This window comes from Macaca mulatta, chromosome 19 (genome assembly GCF_049350105.2).
Source record: "Macaca mulatta isolate MMU2019108-1 chromosome 19, T2T-MMU8v2.0, whole genome shotgun sequence".
Taxonomy (NCBI): domain Eukaryota; kingdom Metazoa; phylum Chordata; class Mammalia; order Primates; family Cercopithecidae; genus Macaca; species Macaca mulatta.
Window position 1 is genome coordinate 55,892,396 of NC_133424.1, and position 23,975 is coordinate 55,916,370.

General features: G+C 52.0%; 1 protein-coding gene and 1 long non-coding RNA gene across 8 annotated transcripts in view; one reads left to right on the forward strand and one right to left on the reverse strand.

Annotated features, from left to right (window-relative positions):
• The window catches only part of PHLDB3 (pleckstrin homology like domain family B member 3), a 32,733-nt gene extending 9,807 nt beyond the window's left edge, over window positions 1-22,926 (reverse strand). For 2 of the 7 annotated variants that reach the window (XM_077983128.1, XM_077983127.1), the window contains exons 1-13: window positions 22,770-22,922; window positions 21,975-22,304; window positions 20,045-20,227; window positions 19,678-19,815; window positions 15,265-15,393; window positions 14,636-14,797; window positions 12,664-12,774; window positions 12,430-12,513; window positions 11,476-11,589; window positions 2,768-2,867; window positions 2,523-2,613; window positions 2,352-2,439; window positions 1,949-2,005 (exon numbers count right to left, since the gene is read on the reverse strand). In XM_077983128.1, the coding sequence (XP_077839254.1) occupies window positions 1,949-2,005; window positions 2,352-2,439; window positions 2,523-2,613; window positions 2,768-2,867; window positions 11,476-11,589; window positions 12,430-12,513; window positions 12,664-12,774; window positions 14,636-14,797; window positions 15,265-15,393; window positions 19,678-19,815; window positions 20,045-20,227; window positions 21,975-22,187 (1,470 nt within the window). In that variant the 5' untranslated portion in view covers window positions 22,188-22,304; window positions 22,770-22,922. Of the gene's footprint in view, window positions 1-1,948; window positions 2,006-2,351; window positions 2,440-2,522; window positions 2,614-2,767; window positions 2,868-11,475; window positions 11,590-12,429; window positions 12,514-12,663; window positions 12,787-12,933; window positions 12,937-14,635; window positions 14,798-15,264; window positions 15,394-19,677; window positions 19,816-20,044; window positions 20,228-21,974; window positions 22,305-22,654 lie in introns of all 7 variants that reach the window. The other 5 variants (XM_077983125.1, XM_015124152.3, XM_077983126.1 and 2 more) reach the window with 5 other exon arrangements.
• Window positions 6,497-22,195, forward strand: LOC144337567 (uncharacterized). Its single transcript, XR_013410777.1, has 2 exons — window positions 6,497-6,806; window positions 21,658-22,195. It is a non-coding gene; the product is annotated as an uncharacterized LOC144337567 (long non-coding RNA).
• Window positions 22,927-23,975: the final 1,049 nt, after the last annotated feature.

Genomic DNA, 23,975 nt, shown 5'->3' on the forward strand with positions numbered 1-23,975 from the left:
AAGATATGGCAATGGAATTTTTGTTAAGTTAAAGAAAAAAAAAAAACCTATTGGCCAGGCACAGTGGCTCACACTTGTAATCCCAGCACTTTTTGAGGCCAAGGCAGGCAGATCACCTGAGGTCAGGAGTTCAAGGCCAGCCTGGACAACATGGCAAAACCCCATCTCTACTAAAAACAAAACAAAAAAAATTAAATGGGTGTGGTGGTGGGCACCTGTAGTCCCAGCTACTTGGGAGGCTGAGGTAGGAGAATCACTTGAACCAGGGAGGCAGAGGTTCCAGTGAGCTGAGATCACATCACTGCACTCTAGCCTGGGTCACATCGCTGCACTCTAGCCTGGGCGACAAGAGAAAACTTTGTCCCCCCAAAAACAAGCCTATCTATTGGAGATAAATAGTGATGTTTGAGTGAAAGGATACAATATTTTGCTTTAAAACACTTCGGTGCAGAGTGGGATGTAGGTATGGGATTAGTAAAATAAAATTGGTGGCTAGGCACCAGGGGCTCATGCTTATAATTCTAGCACTTTAGGAGGCTGAGATGGGAGGATTGTTTGAGGCCAGGAGTTTGAGATCAGCCTGGACAACATAGCAAGACTCTATCTCTACAAAAATAAAATACATTAAAATTATAGGAGTGCAGAAGACTTATTGAGAATAAAAGAAAAATATTAAAAATAAAAATAAAAAAATATATATACCTAGTACATACTCACACAAATTAAAAAGTTAAATAAATAAAAAGTTGGCAAGTACAACAAGATTCAATATTGAAAATGATTGAAGCTGCGCAGTGGGCACCTGGGGGTCTATTAATCTACTCCTTCTCTCGTGCATATGCTTGAATTTTTCTAAAATAAATTTTTTTTTTTTTTTTTTTTTTTTTTGAGATGGAGTCTTGCTCTGTCGCCCAGGCTGGAGTGCAGTGGCCGGATCTCAGTTCACTGCAAGCTCCACCTCCCGGGTTCACGCCATTCTCCTGCCTCAGCCTCCCGAGTAGCTGAGACTACAGGCACCCGCCACCTCGCCCGGCTAGTTTTTTGTATTTTTTAGTAGAGATGGGGTTTCACCGCGTTAGCCAGGATGGTCTCAATCTCCTGACCTCGTGATCCGCCCGTCTCGGCCTCCCAAAGTGCTGGGATTACAGGCGTGAGCCACCGCACCCGGCCAAAAAAAAAAAAAGTTTTTTTTTTAATGAAAATAAAAACAGTTTTTTGGTTTCTGTTTTTTTGTTTTTTGTTTTTTGTTTTTGAGATGGAGTTTCATTCTTGTCGCCAAGGCTGGAGTGCAATGGTGTGATCTCGGCTCACTGCAACCTCCACCTCCGGGTTCAAGTGATTCTCGTGCCTCAGCCTCCTGAGTAGCTGGGATTACAGGCATGTGCCACCACACCTGGCTAATTTTTGTATTTTTAGTAGAGATGGGGTTTCGCCATGTTGGCCAGGCTGGTTGCAAACTCCTGACCTCAGGTGATCCACCCACCTTGGCCTCCCAAAGTGCTAGGATTACAGGCACGAGCCACCGCGCCCGGCCAAAAACAAAATTTTAAATGATTTTGAAAAGTTCCAGCATGGACCGGGTATGGTGGTTCACACTATAATCCCAGTACTCTGAGAGGCTGAGGTAGGAGGATTGCTAGAGGCCAGGAATAAGTCCCAGCATGGACTTGTCCTTCTGTACTGACTACTGACATTGTCACCAATGTACAGAAGAGGAAACCGAGGCAGAGTAGTGCAAGTTACCCGAGGACCTGCCACACATAGAGATGACCATCGACAGGTCATGGGAACAGGAACTGGTCCTCTGCAGTTCCCTTTCCCTTGCCAAGCCCCGGACACTTTTCTGTTCCATTGGAGGAAAGGAAAGGGTCAGATGTAAGAAAGGGCATAGGTCAGGGGGAGAAACGGAGCAGGGAGAGGTGGGCGTGAGGGCAGGGGTGGGACTGACCGTGATGGCAGGGACAGCAGGGCCTGAGGAAGCTTCCGTGCCCCTTCTTGTTCCTTCCTGTGGATTCAGGATGAAGCACTCAATGAGGATGCCAGCCCATAAGATGATAGGGTGGCTGGAGAATGTCCTAGGTTCCCTGTTCTGAGGGTAGAGGGGCTGGGGCCCTGGACCCCTGGGTCTGAGGGAGGAGGGGCCTGGAATCCTGGGTCTGAAGGAGGTGGGGCTGGGGTCCTGGACTCCTGGGTCTGAGGGAGGAGGGGCCTGGAATCCTGGGTCTGAAGGAGGTGGGGCTGGGGTCCTGGACTCCTGGGTCTGAGGGAGGAGGGACTAGGGGTCTCCCAGGTCTGAGGGAAGAAGGGCTGGGGCAGTCTTCTGTTCCTAAGAGGATGGCCTGGGCTCTCACCCGGGCCTTGAGCAGCCGCTCCCTCTCCGCCATGGCCTGCTGCAGGAGCCGCTCCATGTGGGCAATGTCCGGGTGGACGGCCCCACAGCTAGAAGGAGGGAACACAGACGGGGTGGGTTACAGTGGCTGGGCCTCTTCTCCCATCTCCCCACCTTCTCCCTGACGTCTCACCTATTCCCACGGCCACAGTTCAGCAGCTGGTAGAGGGGGTATCTGCCGGAGTCCCCCACTGCTGGCGGGAGAGCTGAGGCCTCCAGGGATTCTAGGATAGAGGGGACCAGGTTACGGGGCTGGATACACCCTGGCCTGAGCCCCTCCACTTCTCCCCCTGCAGGCAGAGGTGCGGGTTTCCTCCATCGTCTGCTGCAGGATGGGAGCTGATGCGGGAAGGAAGCGGGGAACAGGGGGATCCTCACCAGTACAATGGAAGGACAGAGGTCGGGGGGATCCTCTCTGGCTCGCCCTCTCTCCCCTTTTCCGGTGCAGGCTCCCGGTCCTCTGGAGGCCAATGGAGCCCTGAAAACACAAAAGGCCCATGAGCATAGGAAAAAGGCTTGATCGCCACCCTAAGTCAGAGCACTGTCCAGTGAAACCACCACCCAGTCAGCACAAATCAAAACGCTACTGTCGACATATGCTGAGTGAAAGGACCTCACAGGGGTATGATCCCATTTATAATGTCAGGCCGAGCGCAGTGGCTCACGCCTGTAATCCCAACACTTTGGGAGTCCAAGGCAGGTGGATCACCTGAGGCCGGGAGCTCAAGACCAGCCTGGCCAATACGGCGAAACCCCATCTCCACTAAAAATACAGAAATCAGCCGGGCATGGTGGCGGGCGCCTGTAGTCCCAAATACTCGGGAGGCTGAGGCAGAAGAATCGCTTGAACCCAGGAGGTGGAGCTTGCAGTGAGCTAAGATCGCGCCACTGCACTCCAGCCTGAGTGACAGAGCGAGACTCCGTCTCAAAAAAAAAAGAAAAGAAAAAAAGAAATGTCCCGAACAGGCAAATTAACATAGAAATGGAAAGTAGAATAATGGTTGCCCGGACTGAGGTAGATGGGGGAACCGAGAGGCTAAGGGATGCAGGGTTTCTTTTGGGGGGTAATGAAAATGTTCTAAAATTGATTGTGGTAATGTTTGCATAACTTTGAATATACTAAAAGACACAGAACTGTACAATTTAAATGAATGAATTGTATGGGGACATGAGTTATGCCTCAATGAAACTCTTTCTAAAAAGCCCACTGTGGGTCAGGTGTGGTGGCTCATGCCTGTAATCCCAACACTTTGGGAGGCTGAGGTGGGTGGATAACTTGAGGTCAGGCATTCGAGACCAGCCAGGCCAACATGGTGAAACCCTGTCTCTACTAAAAATACAAAAATTAGCCAGGCATGGTGGCACGTGCCTATAATCCCAGCTACTCAGGAGGTTGAGGCAGGACAATTGCTTGAACCCGGGAGGCAGAGGTTTCAGTGAGCCAAGATCTCACCATTGAAATCCAGGATGACAGAGTGAGATGCCGTCTCAAAAAAAAAATAAAAAAATAAAATCCCACTGCCTCCGGGCACAGTGGCTCACACCCATAATGCCAACACTTTGAGAGGCCCAGGCAGGCAAATTGCTTGAGCCCAGGAGTTGGAGACCAGCCTGGGCAACATGGTGAAACTCTGTCTCTACAAAAAATACAAAAATTAGCTGGGCGTGGTGGCACGTGCCTGCAGTCCCAGCTACTGTGGAGGCTGACGTGGGAGGATCGCTTGAACCCGGGAGGTCAAGGTTGCAGTGAGCTGAGACTGTGCCACTGCACTCCAGTCAGTCTGGGCGACAGAGAGCGAGCCTGTCTCAAAAAAAATAAATAAGTAAAACATAAAAACAAAAACCCCACTGTGCTGGTGGCTATGTAGGAAACCCAGATGTCCTCACGTAATACTGGGGGTGTTCTACTGGAACAAGCTTTATGGAGAGCAACTTCGCTTTTTAAAAAAAAATCTGAATGACAAATGCATAAACCATGGAGCCCCAATTCCACTCTAGAAATTCAGCCGATGGTACACTCATACACATGCAAAGTGATCTGAGTTCGAGGTCATTCCCTGCAGTGCCATCTGTGCTAACAAAAGCATGGAGACCACCTAAGTGCCCATCAGAAGGGGACAAGGTAAATGAACCATGGCTTATGCACTCCATAGACCTTTTTTTTTTTTTTTTTGAGTTGGAGTCTCACTGTGTTGCCCAGGCTGGAGTGCAGTAGCGCAATCTCGGCTCATTGCAACCTCTACCTCCTGGGTTCAAGCGATTCTCCTGCCTCAGCCTCCCGAGTACCTGGGATTACAGGCGTGTGACACCACGCCAGGCTAATTTTTGTATTTTTAGTAGAGATGGGGTTTCACCATATTGGTCAGGCTGGTCTCTAATTCCTGACTTCAAGTGATCCACCTGCCTCGGCCTCCCAAAGTGCTGGGATTACAGACATGAGCCACCGCGCCCAGCTGACTCCACGGACAATTCTGCGGTGTAGAACAAGAGGAAGATGCATCCTATATCCAGAGAGAACATAAGATCCAAAAAAGAAAGAAAGAAAGAAAAAACACAACATAATATCCAAGAGAAAAGCAAGGCCAGGTGTGGTAGCGTGCACCTGTAGTCCCAGCTACTTGGGAGGCTGAGGTCGGAGGATCACTTGAGCCCAGGAGGTTGAGGCTGCAGTGAGCCATGATCGCGTCACTGCACTCTAGCCTGGGCGACAGTGAGATCTGTCTCTTAAAGTTTTTTTTTTTAAAGCAAGTACAGAACAGCGTAGAATAAACTAGGTATGCATAAAAAGAGGGGAAAAGTATGTACATGACTAGCTGTGTCAACACAGAATATCTCCGGGGAACACATGGGAAATTGGGAACCCTGGTGACCCTCAGGAAGTGAACAGCGTAGGAGGGGGAACAAGAGCCGCAGAGTCTTCTCTGAATATCCTCCCACACCATGTGAATTTTGAATGAGGATAATGTTAACTTTTTAAAAACAAATAAACACGACAACTAAATGCAACCTGTGTTCCTGAGCCAAGAAAAAAAAGTTTGTTTTCTTTTTGTGAATTTTTTGCTAGAAAAAAACACTGGTGGGACCAGGAACAGTGGCTCATTCCTGTAATTCCAGCACTCTGGGAGGCCAAGGCAGGCGGATCATCTGAGGTCGGGAGTTCAAGACCAGCCTGGTCAACATGGTGAAACCCTGTCTCTACTAAAAATACAAAAATTAGCTGGGCGCGGTGTTGGGCACCTGTAATTGCAGCTACTCAGGAGGCTGAGGCAGGAGAATCGCTTAAACCAGGGAGGCAGAAGTTGCAGTGAGCCGAGATCACACCACTGCACTCCAGCCTGGGCGACAGAGCAAGACTCTGCCAAAAAAAATAGAAAGAAAGAGCAAGTGAGCCAAAAGAAAGAGAGAGAGAGAGAGAGAGAGAGAGACAGAGAGAGAGACAGAGAGACAGACAGAGAGAGAGACAGAGAGAGAGACAGAGAGAGAGAGAGAGAGAAAGGAAGGAAGGAAGGAAGGAAGGAAGGAAGGAAGGAGGGAGGGAGGGAGGGAGGAAAGAAAAGGAAGGGAGGGAGGGAGGAAAGAAAGAAAAGGAAGGAAGGAAGGAAGGAAGGAAGGAAGGAAGGAAGGAAGGAAGGAAGGAAGGAAGGAAGGAGAAAGAAAGAAAGGGGGGGAAAAACATTGGTGGAACAACTGACAAATTATAAATAAGATCTGTGGATTCTAATAGTATTGTCTCAGTGTTAGTTTCCTGAAATTGATCATTGAACTGTGGTTGTATAAGAGAATGGGCTTGACATTAGGTAGTAAATTTAGGAATATTTAGGGGTTAAGGGGAATCATGGGTAAGAAAATAATGGGCCAGGCATGAAGGCTCACACCTGTAATCCTAGCACTTTGGGAGGCCCGGGGAAGGCAGATCACTTGAACTCAGGAATTTGCAATATAGTGAGACCCTATGTCTACAAAGAATACAGAAATTAGCCTGGCGTGGTGGCGCATGCCTGTAATCCCAGCTACCTGGGGGACTGAGGCAGAGAATCACTTGAGGCTAGGAGGTAGAGGCTGCAGTGAGCCAAGATCGCACCATACACTTCACTCCAGCCTGGGCGACAAAGCGAGACTGTCTTTTTTTTTTTTTTTTTTTTTTTTTTTTTTTTTTGAGACGGAGTCTCGCTCTGTCGCCCAGGCTGGAGTGCAGTGGCGCGATCTCGGCTCACTGCAAGCTCCGCCTCCCGGGCCCACGCCATTCTCCTGCCTCAGCCTCCCGAGTAGCTGGGACCACAGGTGCCCGCCACCACACCCGGCTAATTTTTTGTATTTTTAGTAGAGACGGGGTTTCACCGTGTTAGCCAGGATGGTCTCGATCTCCTGACCTTGTGATCCGCCCGCCTCAGCCTCCCAAAGTGCTGGGATTACAGGCGTGAGCCACCGCGCCCGGCGAGACTATCTTAAAAATTAAAAAATTAAAAATAAAAACTCTGGGAGTTGAGAAATGTTAGCTCCACTTCATGGAGAGGAAACTGAGGCTCAAATCCCTGACTTTTTCTTGACTTTTTCTTGACTTTTCTTGACTTTTTCCTTCCTTTCAGCCATATTCCCAGCACTTCCTAGCTGGGAGATCTTAGATACTTGGCACTGAGGAACCAAGTGGGCAGGACAGACCCCAGCTTTGTCTGCATGGCACTTATGTTGTAGGAACCGCATAAGCCATCAGCAGGCCATAGAAACAGGCCGGTTCGGGTTCAAATCCCAGCTCTGCCACTTCCTGGGTGCATGTCGTAGACAAGTCATTTCTCTTCTCAAGCGAGGTGTCCTCTCTGTAAAGTGGGTAACATCTCACTGCCCTTCCTGGGTTGTTGCAAGAATTAAACGAGTGACCTCACACAATGCATGTAGAAGCATGGGTGGCCCCCAGGTGAGATCCAGGAGCTAAGCAATGAGATCCACATTGGTGGGTACAGGGTACACCTGGGCTTAGAGGCCTCCTGTGCACAGGAGCCAACAACTCAGGTGACAACTCCATAGGACTGGACATGGCGTCCCACCAAGTATTTTCATATATGCAATTTACTAATAAGGGTAATTGCTATTCTAAGTCACGTTGCCTGGCAACACAGCTGACACCTGCCTTCATCAGGTTTCCAGGGGTAGCAGCTAGAAAGTTAATTTCCCATACAGAAGAACATCTGCTAACCCTTCACCTGAATAATGACGGAACCTGCTTGTGGGGGTTCTTCCCAAGAAAAAATGAAATTTTATATATTAGGTTGAGCCAGGGGAATTGCCAGTATACAACTGTTTCTTGCCTCCAAGTAATAGCAATTCCATAAGGTTCAAAGTGATAAAATGGTTTAGAATAGACCCTGACCTATATTAAGTGTGTTAAAATTAGTATTATTAATATTGATTAGTAAATAACAATATATATATTTTTTTGAGACGGAGTCTTGCTGTGTTGCCCAGGCTGGAATGCAGTGGCACGATCTTGGCTTACTGCAAGCTCCGCCTCCCAGGTTCATGCCCTTCTCCTGCCTCAGCCTCCCGAGTAGCTGGGACTACAGGCACCCGCCACCATGCCCGGCTGATTTTTTGTTTGTTTGTTTTTTAGTAGAGACGGGGTTGCACCATGTTAGCCAGGATGGTCTCCATCTCCTGACCTCATGATCTGCCCGCCTCGGCCTCCCAAAGTGCTGGGATTACAGGCGTGAGCTACTGCGCCCCGCCACAGAGTCTCACTCTGTCGCCAAGGCTGGCATGCAGTGGTGCGACCTTGGCTCACTGAAACCTCCATCTCCTGGGTTCAAACTATTCTCCTGCCTCAGCCTCCTGAGTAACTGGGATTATAGGCATGCACCAGCACACCCAGCTGATTTTTTTTTTTTTTTTTAAACAAAGCCTAACTCCGTCACCCAGGCTGGAGTGCAGTGGCATGATCTCGGCTCACTGCAACCTGCACCTCCTGGGTTCAAGCAATTCTCCTGCCTCAGCCTCCTGAGTAGCTGGGACTACAGATGTGCGCCACACCTCGCTAATTTTTGTATTTTTAGTAGAAACAGGGTTTCACCATGTTGGCCAGGCTGGTCTCGAACTCCTGACCTTGTGATCCGCCTGTCTCAGCCTCCCAAAGTGCTGGGATTACAGGCGTGAGCCACCGCGCCCAGCCAATTTTTTGTATTTTTAGTAGAGATGGGGTTTCACCAAGTTGGCCAGGCTGGTTTTGAACTCCTGACCTCAAGGGATCCACCCACCTCAGCCTCTGAAAGTGCTGGATTACAGGCATGAGCTGCCGCACACTGTTATTATTTATTTATTTATTTATTTTTGAGACACAGTCTTACTCTGTCGCCCAGGTCTCAAACTCCTGACCTCAGGTGATCCACCCGCCTCAGCCTCCCAAAGTGCTGGGATTATAGGCATGAGCCACCATGCCCGGCCCACACACTCGTATTCTTAACAGCATTGCTTAAAGTTGATAAAAACCTCAAATCACAACTTGCAGAGGGAGGGCTGTTCCATGTCCCCACAGTGGAATGTCAAGCCCAGAGTGATTAAGAACCTAGGCTCTAGGAGGTTGGGCGTGGTGGCTCACACCTGTAATCCCAGCACTTTGGGAGGCTGAGGCAGGAAGATTGCTTGAGCTCAGGAGTTCAAGACCAGCTTGGGCAACATGGCAAAACCCCGTCTCTACACACACACATACACAAATCAGCTGGGTGTGGTGGCTGTAGTCCCAGCTACTCCAGAGGCTAAGGTGTGGGATGGCTTGAGCCTGGGAGGCAGATCATGTCACTGCACTCTGGCCTGGGTGACAGAGGCAGACCCTATCTCAAAAAAAAAAAAAAAAAAAAGGGAAAAAGAACCTAGGTTCTGAACACAGAGTTCCTGGGTTCAAATCCCAGCTCTTCCACATACTAGCTGGTTAAACAACTTAACCTCTCTGTCATGGTGTTTTTGCCATGGAAACAAGAACCTAGCTCACAGATTTGTTGCAAAGACAAATCAGTAAGCCAATCAGCATGAAGCATTTGCAACCACGCCTTGCACACTATAATGACTCAATAAAACCATTGTTATTATTATTGCTTTTGTTAATATTATTATTATTATTGTAAAGTCATTAAAAATGAGGCAACTCTAAATATATCAATATAAAACAATCTCCAAGATAGAGTTAAGTCAAAAAATAAAAACCTGTGGGCCAGGCATAGTGGATCACACCTGTAATCCCAGCACTTTGGGAGGCCAAGGCAGGCAGATCACTTGAGGTCAGGAGTTCAAGACCAGCCTGGCCAACATGGCAAAACCCCATCTCTATTAAAAATACAAAAATTAGCCAGGTGTGGTAGCACACGCCTATAATCCCAGCTACTCAGGAGGCTGAGGCTAGAGAATCACTTGAACCCAGGAGGCGGAGGTTGCAGTGAGTTGAGATCACATCATTGTACTCCAGCCTGATCAACAAGAGTGAAACTCTGTCTCAAACAAATAAATAAATAAATAAAAGCCAGTGAGACCCTATTGCTACAAATTGGGCCCATGCATGGTGGCTCATGCCTGTAACCCCAGCAATTTGGGAGGCTAAAGCAGGAGGACCACTTGAGCCCAAGGGTTCAAGACCAGCTTGGGCTACATAGGGAGACCTCATCTGTACCAAAATAACTTCAAAAATCAGCTGTGCTTGGTAGTGCGTGCTTGTGCGTGGTTGTGCGTGGTTGTGCGTGGTGGTGCATGGCGGTGCATGGCGGTGCGTGGCGATGCGCGGTTGTGTGTGGCGGTGCATGGCGGTGTGTGGTGATGCGTGGCTGTGTGTGGTGCATGAGGTGTGCTGGTGCGTGGTTGTGCGTGGTGGTGGGTGGTTGTGTGTGGTGGTGCAAGGTGGTGTGTGGTTGTACATGGTGCGTGCCTGTGGTCCCAGCTACTCAGGGAGGATCACCTGAGCCTGGTAGGTTGAGGCTGCAGTGAGCTGTGATCCCACCATTGCACTCCAGCCTGGGCAACAGAGTGAGACTCTGTCAAAAAAAAAAAAAAAAAAAATGCTAGAAGAGGACTTGAAATGTTCTCAACATACAGAAGTGATAAATACTTGAGATGGATACCCCAAATACCCTGACTTATTATGTATTCTATGCATGTAACATCATATGTACCCCATAAATATGTTCAAAATATATCATTTTTAAAAAGAAAAGCCAACTAGTAGCTAATACACATCTTTTTCAAAAGGACGGGTTGAATATCCCTTCTCGGAAATACTTGGGACCAGAAAGGTTTCAGATTTGGGATTTTCTTTCAGATTTTGGAATATTTGGGTTGAGCATCTGTAACCTAAAACTCTGAAACCCAAACTGCTCCAATGTGCATTTCCTTGGAGCATCATGTAGGCACTCAAAGAGTTTCAGATTTTCGAGCATTTTAGATTAGGGATTTTTTTTTTTTTTTTGAGACAAAGTCTCACTCTGTCGCCCAGGCTGGAGTACAGTGGCCTAATCTCGGCTCACTGCAACCTCTGCCTTCTCAGGTTCAAGCAATTCTCGTGCCTCAGCCTCACATCACCATGCCGGGCTAATTTTTGTATTTTTGGTAGAGATGGGATTTCACCATCCTGGCCAGGCTGCTCTCGAACTCCTGACCTCAGGCTATCCGCCCACCTTGCCCTCCCAAAGTGCTGGGATTACAGGCATGAGCCACCGTGCTGGCCGTCTGTTGTAACTGTTAATGAGCTGCCCCCCGATCCCCACAGTTTTAAGGAAGTCTAGAAGGATTCTCAAAACACAAGTAGCTGCATTACTTCTGAGAAGGGGAGACCTTCTTATTAAAATACACTGTTCGGTTGCTTTTAAAGTCTACTCCTAGGTGCACATGTTCCCATTTCACCAGGGCAGGGGTGGGTGTTACGCAGAAAAAAATAATAATAATAAAGCTGGAGTCATAGGAATATCCTCTTGGCCAGCCTTTCCTATCCCCCCACCCCCGTATAGAAAATCAGAGTGGAAGTTCTGGAGACCCCAGTTTGGGGACTCTGCTCCTAGCCCCTCCCTCCCCGCTGACCAATAAGACATATGGGGAAACAGAGGCAGTGGGGGAGGTACCTGCAGGGAGCTGTGGACAGAGAAGAGGCAAGAAGAAGTAGGGGTGGCAGCGGAGTGGGCCGCGGGGTCCTGGAGCACCAGTAGCTGGTGGTCTGTCTTCTGGGTGAACAGCAGCTGCAGGAGAGGGGGTAAAAGTTCGTGGGAGCAGGAGGGACCCCAGAGCAACCATAAGTTCCCACACGCTCTGGCCCATGCCTCTAGTGCCACCCATTTCTCAGAAAGAAAAACTAAGGAGAGATGGAATGTGGTCCTTAGTGTCCAGTCTCCCAGCATAGGGCTGTGGGCAGAGACTGCTGGCTCCCTGAGGAGGGGCTGGGGGCCGGACTCCTGGGTCTGAGGGAGGAAGGCTGGGGGCCTGGACTCCTGGGTCTGAGGGAGGAAGGCTGGGGGCCTGGACTCCGGGGTCTGAGGGAAGAGGGGCTGGGGGCCTGGACTCCTGGGTCTGAGGGAGGAGGGGCTGGGGGCCTGGACTCCTGGGTCTGAGGGAGGAGGGGCTGGGGGCCTGGACTCCTGGGTCTGAGGGAGGAGGGGCTGGGGGCCTGGACTCCTGGGTCTGAGGGAGGAGGGGCTGGGGGCCTGGACTCCAGGGTCTGAGGGAGGAGGGACTGGGGCCTGGACTCCTGGGTCTGAGGGAGGAGGGGCTGGGGCCTGGACTCCTGGGTCTGAGGGAGGAGGGGCTGGGGGCCTGGACTCCTGGGTCTGAAGGAGGAGGGGCTGGGGGCCTGGACTCCAGGGTCTGAGGGAGGAGGGACTGGGGCCTGAACTCCTGGGTCTGAGGGAGGAGGGGCTGGGGCCTGGACTCCTGGGTCTGAGGGAGGAGGGGGCTCAGGGCAGGACCCCTGATCTGAGGGAGGAGGGGCTAGGGTCTGGACTCCTGGGTCTGAGGGAGGAGCAAGGGCCTGGACTTTCCAGTCTGAGGGAGGAGGGACCGAGAGGCATACAAAATCCCCATACCTTAGTGAGGGCTGGGTTGGCCTCAGAGAAGTCCCCGCCAGGTGTTCCCTGAAGGCAATTGAGCTCGAGCAGCCGGCTCCGTTCCTACCAGAAGATATGGACAGCTACGTGTCAAAGTCAGAATGGGCTGTCCTAGCTGCTTTCCCTAATGTCAGGAGACATCCGGGGTGCGGGGAGGTGGTGGGGTGCCCCAGGGGGAAGTGAGGATGGTAGGGCAGGTGCCAGGGAGCTCACCTGTGACAGGGCCTGAAGGGCCTCCTCCTTCTTCCGGCTCAGCCCCCGGCTCTCGGCTGCCATCTGTTCCCCCAGTGACTTGAGCTGCTCTTCCAGGACCCGGATTCGGCGCTGCAGAGCACCCTGTCCCGGTTACTCATCTGCCAAGGCCCCAGCCACCCTCCCACAGAACCACGTCTGCCTGGAGGGCTGGGGTTTGCTCCAGCCCCTCCCAGAGACCACGGGATCGGAGCATCCAGGGCTGGGGACCCAGCGTTCAGCTCCCTGGACCCTCTTCCCTTTTGAGGGTCCAGAAGAGATCTGGGAAAGATGAAGAGAAAGGGATGGACAGAGAGAACAGCAACCAAGACAGGCCCCAAAAGACAGAGATGTAGACAAAGATTCAGGGAAAAGAAAAGATAGAAATAGAACAGAGACAAATAGAGACAACCCGAGACAAAGGAAAAGCCAGTGAGACAGGAAAAAGATCCAGAAACAGATGGGGAAAGGAAACCCACAGAAGAGCTTTTTTTTTTTTTTTTTGAGACGCAGTTTCGCTCTTGTTGCCCAGGCTGAAGTGCGATGGCTCAGTCTCGGCTCACCGCCACCTCTGCCTCCCAGATTCAAGCAATTCTCCTGCCTCAGCCTCCCAAGTAGCTGGGATTACAGGCATGCGCCACCACGCTCGGCTAATTTTGTATTTTTAATAGAGACGGGCTTTCTCCATGTTGGTCAGGCTGGTCTCGAACTCCCAACCTCAGGTGATCTGCCTGCCTCAGCCTCCCAAAGTGCTGAGACTACAGGTGTGAGCCACTGAGCCCGGTCGAGCTTTCTAATCCAAAACTTTGGGAAACTCTGTGTTAAATATGGTCAAACATGCCCATTTTTTTCCCAAGGGTCTGACAAGTCAGACCCTTGAATGTGAAGCTCCCAGGAGGGATCTATGGAGCATCTTTTTGGAACAGAGGCAAAGAATGTGGTGGTGAATACCAAGTTTGTTCAAATCCTGGCTGTGGCGAGGCACGGTGGCTCATGCCTGTAATCCCAGTACCTTGAGAGGCCAAGGTGGGAGGATTGCTTAAGCCCAAGAGTTTGAGACCAGGTGAAACCCCATCTCTACTAAAAATACAAAACTTATCCAGGTGTGGGGGCTCGTACCTGTGGTCCCAGCTACTCGAGAGGCTGAGGTGGGAGGATCGCTTAAGCACAGGAGGTCGAGGCTGCAGTGAGCTGTGAACATGTCACTGCACTCCAGCCTGGGTGACAAAGTGAGACCCTATCTCAAAAAATAAAAATAGGCCGGGCGCGGTGGCTCAAGCCTGTAATCCCAGCACTTTGGGAGGCCGAGGCGGGCGGATCACGAGGTCAGGAGATCGAGACCATCCTGGCTAACACAGTGAAACCCCGTCTCTACTAAAAAATACAAAAAACTAGCCGGGCGAGGTGGCGGGCGCCTGTAGTCCCAGCTACTCGGGAGGCTGAGGCAGGAGAATGGCGTAGACCCGGGAGGCGGAGCTTGCAGTGAGCTGAGATCCGGCCACTGCACTCCAGCCTGGGCGACAGAGCGAGACTCCGTCTCCAAAAAAAAAAATATATAAATAAAAAAAATAAATAAATAAATAAAAATAAAAATAAATAAATAAATAAAAATAAAAAACTCCTGGCTCTATCCCTTACTAAAGAAACTTTGAAAAGATTACTTAAGCATCTTGACCTTCAGCTTCTTTATTTATAACATGGAAAAAAAAAAAAAAAAACAACGTAATAGGACTTGCCTCAATAGGTTTGTTGTAAGGATTCAATGAGGAAATGCTCATGAAACATTCAGGACCATATCTGGCACATAGTAAATGTTTCATCAGTACCAGCTCTTGTTGTTACTATTCAGAAGAACATGACAGGTAGGAAACGAGGACAGAGAAAAAGGCAGACACAGAGCAGGGGAGACAGAGAGGAACAGCAAAGGGGGCAGCGCTGGTCGGGCATGACTCACTCTGTGCTGCGCCGTGCTGGCCTGAAGTTCCTGGACCTTGGGGTCTGGCGCCTGGGGCCCAGGGCGGTCCCGATCCTCCTCCTCCTGCCGGCTCTCCCGCTCCAGTTGCTGGAACTCCAGGTCCTCATAGGCGCGTTGGGCCACATCCAGTTGTTCCCTCATCTATAGGTCGGAACACAAAAAGGCTGGAGGTCTGGATCCCTAGCGCCCCGGGGAGTAGGGTGCTGGGGCTGGGACTCCTGGTCAGAGGAATAAGGTGACTGAAGACCCGGATTCCTGGGTCCTGGGGGAGGAGGGGGCTAAAAACCAGAGGGCCAGCTGGGCACAGTGGCTCACACCTGTAATCCCAGCACTCTGGAAGGCTGAGGCAGGTGGATCACCTGTCAGGAGTTCGAGACCAGCCTGGCCAACACAGTGAAACCCTGTCTCTACTAAAATTCCAAAAATTAGCCGGGTGTGGTGGTGCGCACCTGTAGTCCCAGCTACACGAGAGGCTGAGTTGGGAGAATCGCTTGAACCTGGAAGGCGGAGGTTGCAGTGAGCCGAGATCGCACCACTGCACTCCAGCCTGGGCAATGGGGCAAGACTCTGTCTCAAAAACAAAAAAGATAGAACCAGAGGGCCATTACCTCCTGCACACGCTGCAGAAGCCGCTCGCGCTGGTCCTCTGGCTGGGAGTCGAGCTGTCCCTGGGCCTCCCGGAGTCTCTGGCGAAGACCCTCTAGGCGATCCCGTTCCTGGCTCAGCCGCCTCTGTTCCTGAAAGAACAACCAGGTTCTCAGCCTCAGCTTGAGCGTAGAGGGGGAAGCAGCGGCCGGCCACATCTCAGAGCCTGCCTGGGGTGTCAGCTTTACAAAGGCAGGGACTTCATCTATGTGGTTCACTCCTATGCAGGCCTGCCTCACAGTCAGAGCCACGATTTTAAAGAAATGAATGAGGCCAGGTGTGGTGGCTCACACCTGTAATCCTAGCGCTTTGGGAGGCCAAGGCAGGAAGCTCTCTTGAGCCCAGGTGTTTGAGATTAGCCTGGGCAACATAGGGGGAGCCAATCTCTACAAAAAACAAAAAAATTAGTGGAGTGTGTTAGTGCATGCCTGTAGTTCCAGCTACTCAGGAGGCTGAGGTGGGAGGATTCCTGGAGCCAGGGAGATTGAGGCTGCAGGGAGCTATGTTTGCATCACTGTTCCAGTCAGGGTGACAGAGGGAGACCCTGTCTCAGAAAAGAAGAGAAAGAAGAGAAGAGAAGGAAGAGAAAAAGAAAGAAAAAGAAAGGAAAGGAGGAGAAAGAAAAAGGAGGGGAGGGGAGGGGAGGGGAGGGGAGGGGAGGGGAGGGGAGGGGAGGGGAGGGGAGGGGAGGGGAGGGGAGGGGAGGGAAGGGAAGGGAAGGGAAGGGAAGGGAAGGGAAGGGAAGGGAAGGGAAGGGAAGGGAAGGGAGAGGCCAGGCGCGGTGGTTCACGCCTGTAATCCCAGCACTCTGGGAGGCCGAGGCGGGCGGATCACAAGGTCAGGATATCGAGACCATCCTGGCTAACACGGTGAAACCCCGTCTCTACGAAAAATACAAAAAATTAGCAGGGAGTGGTGGTGGGCGCCTGTAGTCCCAGCTACTCCGGAGGCTGAGGCAGGAGAATGGTGTGAACCCAGGAGGCAGAGCTTGCAGTGAGCCAAGATCGTGCCACTGCACTCCAGCCTGGGCAACAGAGCGAGACTCCGTCTCAAAAAAAAAAAAGAAAGTGAGAGAGAAAGAAAGGAGAGAGAAAGAAAAGAAAGAGAGAAAGGGGGGAAGGAAGGAAGGGAAAAAGAAAGAGAGAAAAGAAATGAATGCAAAACATATTCTTGCTATGTGATACGGTGGATGCAGAAGTGGATTGTATCTGGGCCCTGCCCTCCAGGTGGGACCACAGCCAGTTGGAAGGATTGGGGCAGTAAAATCCAGAGACTGTGGGAACCTAGAATGAGGAACAATGTCAGCCAAAGGTTGAGGCTGCAGCCTGCACTCCAGCCTGGGTGACAGACTGAGATCCTGTCTCAAAAATGAAATAAAACAAAACAATCAGGGAGCATTTGGATCTGGGAAAATAAAAGGAGCTAGAAGAGCATTTTGGGCAGAGGAAACAGCTTGGCACAAATGCATGAAAGTTGAAAAGTACAAGAAGTCTGGGGGACAAACTCCAGCCAGGGAGGAAGAGGATGTGGTGGTGGGAAGAACATGGTGGGAAGAATGTGGTGGGAGAGGATAGTGGGAAGGCCAGCTCGTCCAGCTCACGGGGGGTTTGGTCAACCTGGGGATATGGGGAACCTCAGAAGGACTGAAAGGATGGAGTAGGAACTAGGAATCATCCCTCAGGGAGGTGGGTTAGAGAGGTGGAGAGCAGCTCCCTCGGGAGTCCTCCAAGCAGTGAGGGTGAGACCTAAGCTGGGGCCTGGGTGGTAGGGCTGAAAAATAGATGGACTAGACAGAGAAGATCAGGAAGCAGAATGGATAGGACATGGTGGCTGATGGGCTTGGAGGTGAGAGATAGGGAAGTGTGCAGGGCAAAGTCCAGGACTCTGGCCTGGTGACCAAAGGGACAGCAAGACAAACAGTGTGGAGAAGGGAGTTGCTGAGGTCAGCTTTGGATATGGTGAATGAGAAGCAGCCAGACTCCTGGGTCAGAGGAGGGAGGGGCTGGGGCCTGGATTCCTGGATCTAAGGAAGGAGGAGCTGGGGGTCTGGACTCCTGGGTTTGAGGGAGGAGGAGCTGGGGGCCTGGACTCCTGGGACAGAGGGAGGAGGGGCTGCAACTGAGATTTCTGGATCTGGGTGAGAAAGGAGTACCTAGTAGCCAGTACCCTAGGAAGAAGGGTACATTTCTCTCTTTGGAGAGAAGGCCTGGGAGAAATACGTGATCCTTGAGGATAAATGAGGGCCCAGGACCCAGCCTCAGAAAATTCCAACATACACAACACTTGCAAATAAAAAACTGACAAAATCACAAGTCACCATTTTCCAACCTATAATGGTAACCAACCCAAGTAATGACCGCTGATGATGTTACAATCTTCAGATAGAAGTTTTTTTTTTGAGATGGAGTTTTGCTCTTGTTGCCCAGGCTGGAGGGCAGTGCTGTGATCTCGGCTCCTGGGAGCTGCAACCTCCACCTCCCAGGTTCAAGCGATTCTCCTGCCTCAGCCTCCCAAATAGCTGGGATTACAGGTGCCTACCACCACACCCGGCTAATTTTTTGTATTTTTAGTAGAGATGGGGTTTCATCATGTTGGTCAGGATGGCCTTGAACTGCAGTGACTCATGCCTGTAATCCCAGCACTTTGGGAGGCCAAGGCAGGCAGATCACCTGAGGTTAAGAGTTCGAGACCAGCCTGACCAACATGGAGAAACCCCATCTCTACTAAAAATACAAAATTAGCCAGACATGGTGGCGCATGCCTGTAATCCCAGCTACTGGGGAGGCTGAGGCAGGGGAATCGCTTGAACCTGGGAGGTGGCGGTTGCGATAAGCCAAGATCACGCCATTGTACTCCAGCCTGGGTGACAAGAGCGAAACTCTATCTCACGAAAAAAAAAAAGAGAGAGAGAGACCAGGGTGACCTCATGAGGTCTGGACAACCAGAGATGAGGTTCCTGACACCGGCTCAGGAAGCACTAAAGCACTTCTGAATATGATCAAACTTCTCCCTCTAACCAACACTTGCTAGCAGAAACAGGCATCAAGGGCACCACAGGCATGCAATTGGCCATGCTCTGCCTGTGGGACAGAAGACTGGGTTTTTCTAATAAACAATATGGGGAAGACACAGTGGGTGGGAACCACCAGAGATAAAACAACAGGGAAGACATATCAACCAATCACACTGACCTTTGGGGACTTCATTCAAACAAGCTACCTGTTAACTGGCATTTTGAGACTCTGGGAAACACAAAAACTAACCAGAAATAAGACAATACTAAGAACTTATTAGTGGTTTTTTTTGTTTTGTTTTGTTTTGTTTTTGGAGACACGGTCTTGCTCTGTCATCCAGGTTGGAGTGCAGTGTTGTGATCACAGCTCACTGCGGCCTCTACCTTCTGGGCTCAATTGATCCTCCCACCTCACTCTTCTGAGTCTGAGGCCACAGGCACATGCCACCATGCCTGGTTAATTGTATTTTTATTTTTCACAGAAACAGTGTCTCATTATGTTGCCAGGCTGGTCTCACAGTCTTGGGCTCAAGCGATCCTCCCACCGTGCCCCGCCATCTCCCAAGTACTGGGATTACAGGTGTGAGCCACCTTGCCTAGCCAAAAAGGATTTCTTATCTGTCACTGATACACTGTAAACATATGTACAGGCCACATGATGTCTGGAATTGGCTTTTAAAACTGGGGATGGAAACAAATGGGAGATAATGAAAGGAGAATGTAAGAATATTAATCATTGCTGAAGCTGGTGGGCACAGGACATGGGAGCTGCCTGACTATTGTGGGTTTGGAAGTTTTCTTTTTCTTTCTTTTTTTTTTTTTTTTTTGAGACGGAGTCTCGTTCTTGTTGCCCAGGCTGCTGGAGTGCAATGGTGCAATTTTGGCTCACTGCAATCTCCATCTCCCGGATTCAAGCGATTCTTCTGCCTCAGCCTCCCAAGTAGCTGGGACTACAGGCACCCGCCACCACGCCCTGCTAATTTTTGTATTTTTAAGCAGAGACGAGGTTTCGCCATGTTGCCCAGGCTGGTCTCGAACTCCTGAACTCAGGCAATCAGCCCGCCTTGGCCTCCCAAAGTGCTATGATTACAGGCGTGAGCCTCCGCTTCCGGCCGGTTTGGAATTTTTCACACACTCACATTTAAATAGCAAACGGACAGGGGACGAAGGAAGAACCCCAAAAATCACGCCCAGGGAGGGAGGAGGAAAACCAGGAGGGGCATCTGCCCCTCACTCTCTCGGAAGCCCAAATGTCTTCCTTTGGGGAATGGGGACAACCCCGGGGCGCAGGTGGCTAGGAGCACACCAACATCCATGGACCAGGAAGGACGCTGCTGCTGAAGACCCTGTGAGCCAAACAGACCTGTTCCCGCTGCTGGCGGCCGCGCTGCTCGGAGGCCGCCTGCTGCCCCAGCAGCTCCCGCAGCTGCTCCTCCTCCCGGCGAGCGGCCACTCGCTCCCCAGCCAGCTCACCCCGCAGCAAGGCCACTTCCACCTCCATCTGCGGAGAGAATGCCAGGGCTGGGGGCTCGGACGCCTAGGTCCAAGGAAGAGGCCCAGGGCCTTAACTACCGGATTCGAAGGAAGGATGGACTCCAGGGACCTGAACTTGGAGGGAGGAAGAGCGGAGGGCCTAGAATCTGATCCCATCGGAGGAAAAGGCTGGGAGTCCGGCTTTGCGGGTTCCCCTTGAGTTGGGGCCAGGCTTCCCAAGGGGTCCGCAGCCTCACCTCGATCCTTAGCTCCTTCCTCTGGCGCTGTAGCTCCTTCACTCGCTGCTCCATCAGGGCCACGCGAGTCAATGCCTCCAGTTGCTGTCCTCGCAGGCGCCGCGCCGCCCCTCGCACCCCTTCCCCCGAAGAGGTGGATGAGGCGGGTGTGGACGCAGTAGCTATCGGAGGCGTAGCCTCGGGCTAAAGTTGAGGGGGCGTGGTTAAGTGGAGATGCCTCGCCCCCTGCAATCACTAAGTAGGTCTGGTCCCCACCCAACATCCCCCTCTGCGGGTCTCAGTCCACTTACCTAACACAACCACCACTCCCACAATCTGTCGCAGGCTCTTTTCTTTCTTTCTTTTCTTTTTTTTTTTTTGTTTGTTTTTTTTTTGTTTGTTTGTTTTTTTGTCCTGAGATAGGGTCTCACTGGCTGGAGTGCAGTGGCGCGATTACGGCTCACTGCAGCATCGACCCCCCGCGCTCAAGGGATCCTTCTGCCTCAGCCTCCTAGGTAGCTGTGACTACAGGCGCGTACTACCACCCCAAGATCTTTTATTTATTTATTTATTTATTTTTATTTTTTGGTAGAGAGGGGGTCATGCTATGTTGCCCAGGCTGGTCTCGAACTCCTAGGTTCAAGCGATTCTCCCACCTCGGCCTCCCAAAGTGCTACAACTACAGGCGTGAGCCACCGCGCCGGGCCTCAGCCTCCTGTATTCAAGGTCGGAGTGGGGGAGGGTGCAAGTCCAGTGACCACCCAACCACACGGACCACAGAGGCTTGCAGTACCCTATGGAGGGTGGGCGGATGTAAAGCCGACTTATGAAAGGTGTTTCTTTTTCTCTATCCAGGCCCTATTCTCTTGGCGTCACTTTCTCGTAGTGCCTGGATCTATCTCTCTCTCTCTCCACCCGACCCCAGTCTCTCAGATTCGGTATCTGTCCACTGCCTCTGAATCACTAGATCTTTCTCCCTCGGAGTATGTCCCTCTCTCGAGGTTTTTCTCTATTTGTTTCTCTGAGCATCTCTGCCGTTTATTTCTGGGTTTCCCTCTGTCTCGATTCCCCTCTCTCTGACTCTCTGTCTCTAGTCTCACTGTGTCTCTGTCTTTTTTGGGTCTTTGTCTCTCAGTCTCCGTGTCTCTGGGTCTCTGTCTGGTTCTTGATCTCTCTGCATCTCTAACTCATTTGGTTCTCTCTGTTCAGTAGTCTCTCCTGGGTCTGGATCCCTCTGTCTCTGAGTCTCTGTCTATCTGGTCTCTCTCTCTCTCTCTCTCTTTCTCTCTCTTTCTTTGTCTCTCTTTCTTTGTCTCTCTCTCTTTCTTTCTTTCTCTCTCTCTCTCTGTTTCTCTCTCTCTCTCTCTCTCTCATGTTTACAGATAGGTTCTGCTCTGTCCCAGGCTGGGGTGCAGTGGCGCAATCATAGTTCACCGCAGCCTACAACTCCTGGGTTCAAGCGATCCTCCTGCCTCAGCCTCCCGAGCAAGTGGGATTACAGGCACGCGGCACCGCGCTTGGACAATTTCCTATTTTTTTCTAGAGACGGGGATTTGCTATGTTACCCAGACGTGTCTCGAACTCCCGGGCTTAAGCGATCCTCCCCTTGGCCTCCCCAAGTGCTGGGATTACAGGCGTGAGCCACCTATCTGGTTCCTCTATACCCGTCTCTCTGTCTCTGTCGCCCGTTTGGGTCTTGTCTCCGTTCTTGGGGCCTCCCCGTGGCTGTGTCTATCTGGTTATGTATCTGGTTTCTGTCTGTCTGTGTCTCTGCCTCTCTGGCTGCGTGTCCTGGTGTCTGTCTCTCAGTAGTCTCTGTTATCACTGGGTCTCTCTCCCTGTCTCCGGGTCTGTGTCTTTCTGGTTTTCCTCTACCTGTCTACCTGTCCGGCCACCTGCTTGAGTCCCCGTCGGTCCAGGCCCCCCGCGCTGATACCCTCGGGCCCCTCACCGCGTCGCGGCTGCTCTCAGTGCTGCTGCCTTCTCCCACTTCTTCTTCCTCCCCCTGCTTCTCAGCTCCTCCGCGGCTCGAAGGTTCCGCAAGTACCTTGGGACCCTCCTGTTCCCGGGACTCCTCGGGATAGCCCTGGGGCTGGACCTCCACGTCGCACTCCGGGACCGGCGGCGGCGGGGTCCCTTCGGCGGGGCTGCTCCGCGTCCCCATGGCCTCTCGGGCTCCTGCGGGGTGGGCGGGACCAGGCGCTCCGGGGGCGGGGCCTAGGAGGGCTGAGCGCCGCTCGCGTCTGCTCCGGGGCGCGGAGACCCCCCCAGGAGGCGGGGCCTAAGAGTTCAAAGGATTGAACTGAGCGTTACGGAGGCGTGTCCTTAAGTTTCCAGAGGCGGGGCTCGATGGTTCCAAAGCAACACGCCCCCGGAGACGGGACCGGAATTTGAGTCCGGGTCGCAGCTCGCCCCCTACTGGCCTCTTCGACCCCGCCTCCCCTCCTTCATCTCCCAAGTGTCAGGCCTGAACCCTCCCAGCGGCCCCCCACAATCCCTTGGACTCGCGTAGAGCGACCCATCTTCTCCCTCCGAGACTCAGCAGTTCGGCTCCCGCCCCGTCCTTCCCAGAGCCCCTTAGTCTTAGTCCCGACCCCACTGTGCAGGGCAACAGCGCCCATGCCGCCTCACCCAGGGGTCCAGGAGTCGGGGCTCCCAGGATGCCCTTCTCTGAACAAGCCAGGAGTCGGAGTCCTTGAGATTCCGAAGTCCAACCGCCACCTCCCCACAGCCTCGGCCCCCTCACCAGCTCAGGCTTCGGCGCGCTCCGCTCTGCGCGCTGGGCACAGCCGCTTCTGCCTATGAGACAGGTGGCAGGGGAAGAGGGAGGAGAGAGGCCGCCCCGTCCCCCTCCCCAGCAGCCCGGAAGTGGAGGGGGGGACAACAGGTCCAACAGCTCCCGAGGGAGGAGGGAGCCACGGGCTTGCCCCACCCGCGGCTTCGGCATCCGGCCATCCCGGCCCCACCGGCCCCACCCTCGTGGAACTCAGCATCTCGACCTCCCAGTCTCCCTCGATCCCCTCATTCCTGCCCCACTGGAGGAGTCTTGGCCACCGCTGTGTGGGCACCTCTCTAATGTCCAGACCCTGGGAGTTCAGAAAGGAAGGCAGGAATGGAGATGGGGACGTCTCCCCTCTAATGAGCCCTTCAGAAGGGCCCTGACCGGTTTGGGGAGCTGGACAAGGGGAAGGGGTGCCCTGAACTGAGTCAGAGACCTGCCAAGAGACTGAGGGAAGCGTACCGCCACCCCCCAACACTTTGCTACGGGGTGGAGGGCAGAGGTTAAAGGTCTCAGCCAGACCCTTTCCTCTCTGGGCAAAAACAGGAAAATAACTGGTATATGAAAAGGGATGATTAGAAGTCAAGAGCTGTGCTAAACACTTTATACCCGGTCATTTAATTTCACCCTCAAAGCTGCCCAGTGAGAAAGTCATTACTACCTCCATTTCTTTTTTTTAGTAGACACTGGGTTTCTCCAGGTTGCCCAGACTGTTCTTGAACACCTCGGCTCAAACAACCTGCCTGCCTCAGCCTCCCAAAGTGTTGAGATTACAGGCGTGAGCCACCGAGCCTGGCCTACTACCTTCATTTTATACTTGGGGATACAAGCTGAGGAGGACAAATGCACCCAAGGCTGGCTGGGCACAGAGGCTCAGGCCTGTAATCCCAGCACTTTGGGAAGCCGAGGCACGTGGATTGCTTGAGACCAGGAGTTCAAGGCCAGCCGGGGCAACATGGAGAAACCCTATCTCTACTAAAAATACAAAAATTATGCCACACGTGGTGGCACACACCTGTCATCTCAGCTACTGCAGAGGCTGAGGCAGGAGGATCTCTTGAGCCCAGGAGGTCGAGACTGCAGTGAGTCTTGAATGTGCCACTGCACTCCAGCCTGGGCAACAGAGTAAGACTCCATCTCACAACAACAACAACAAAAAATGTAGGCAAGATC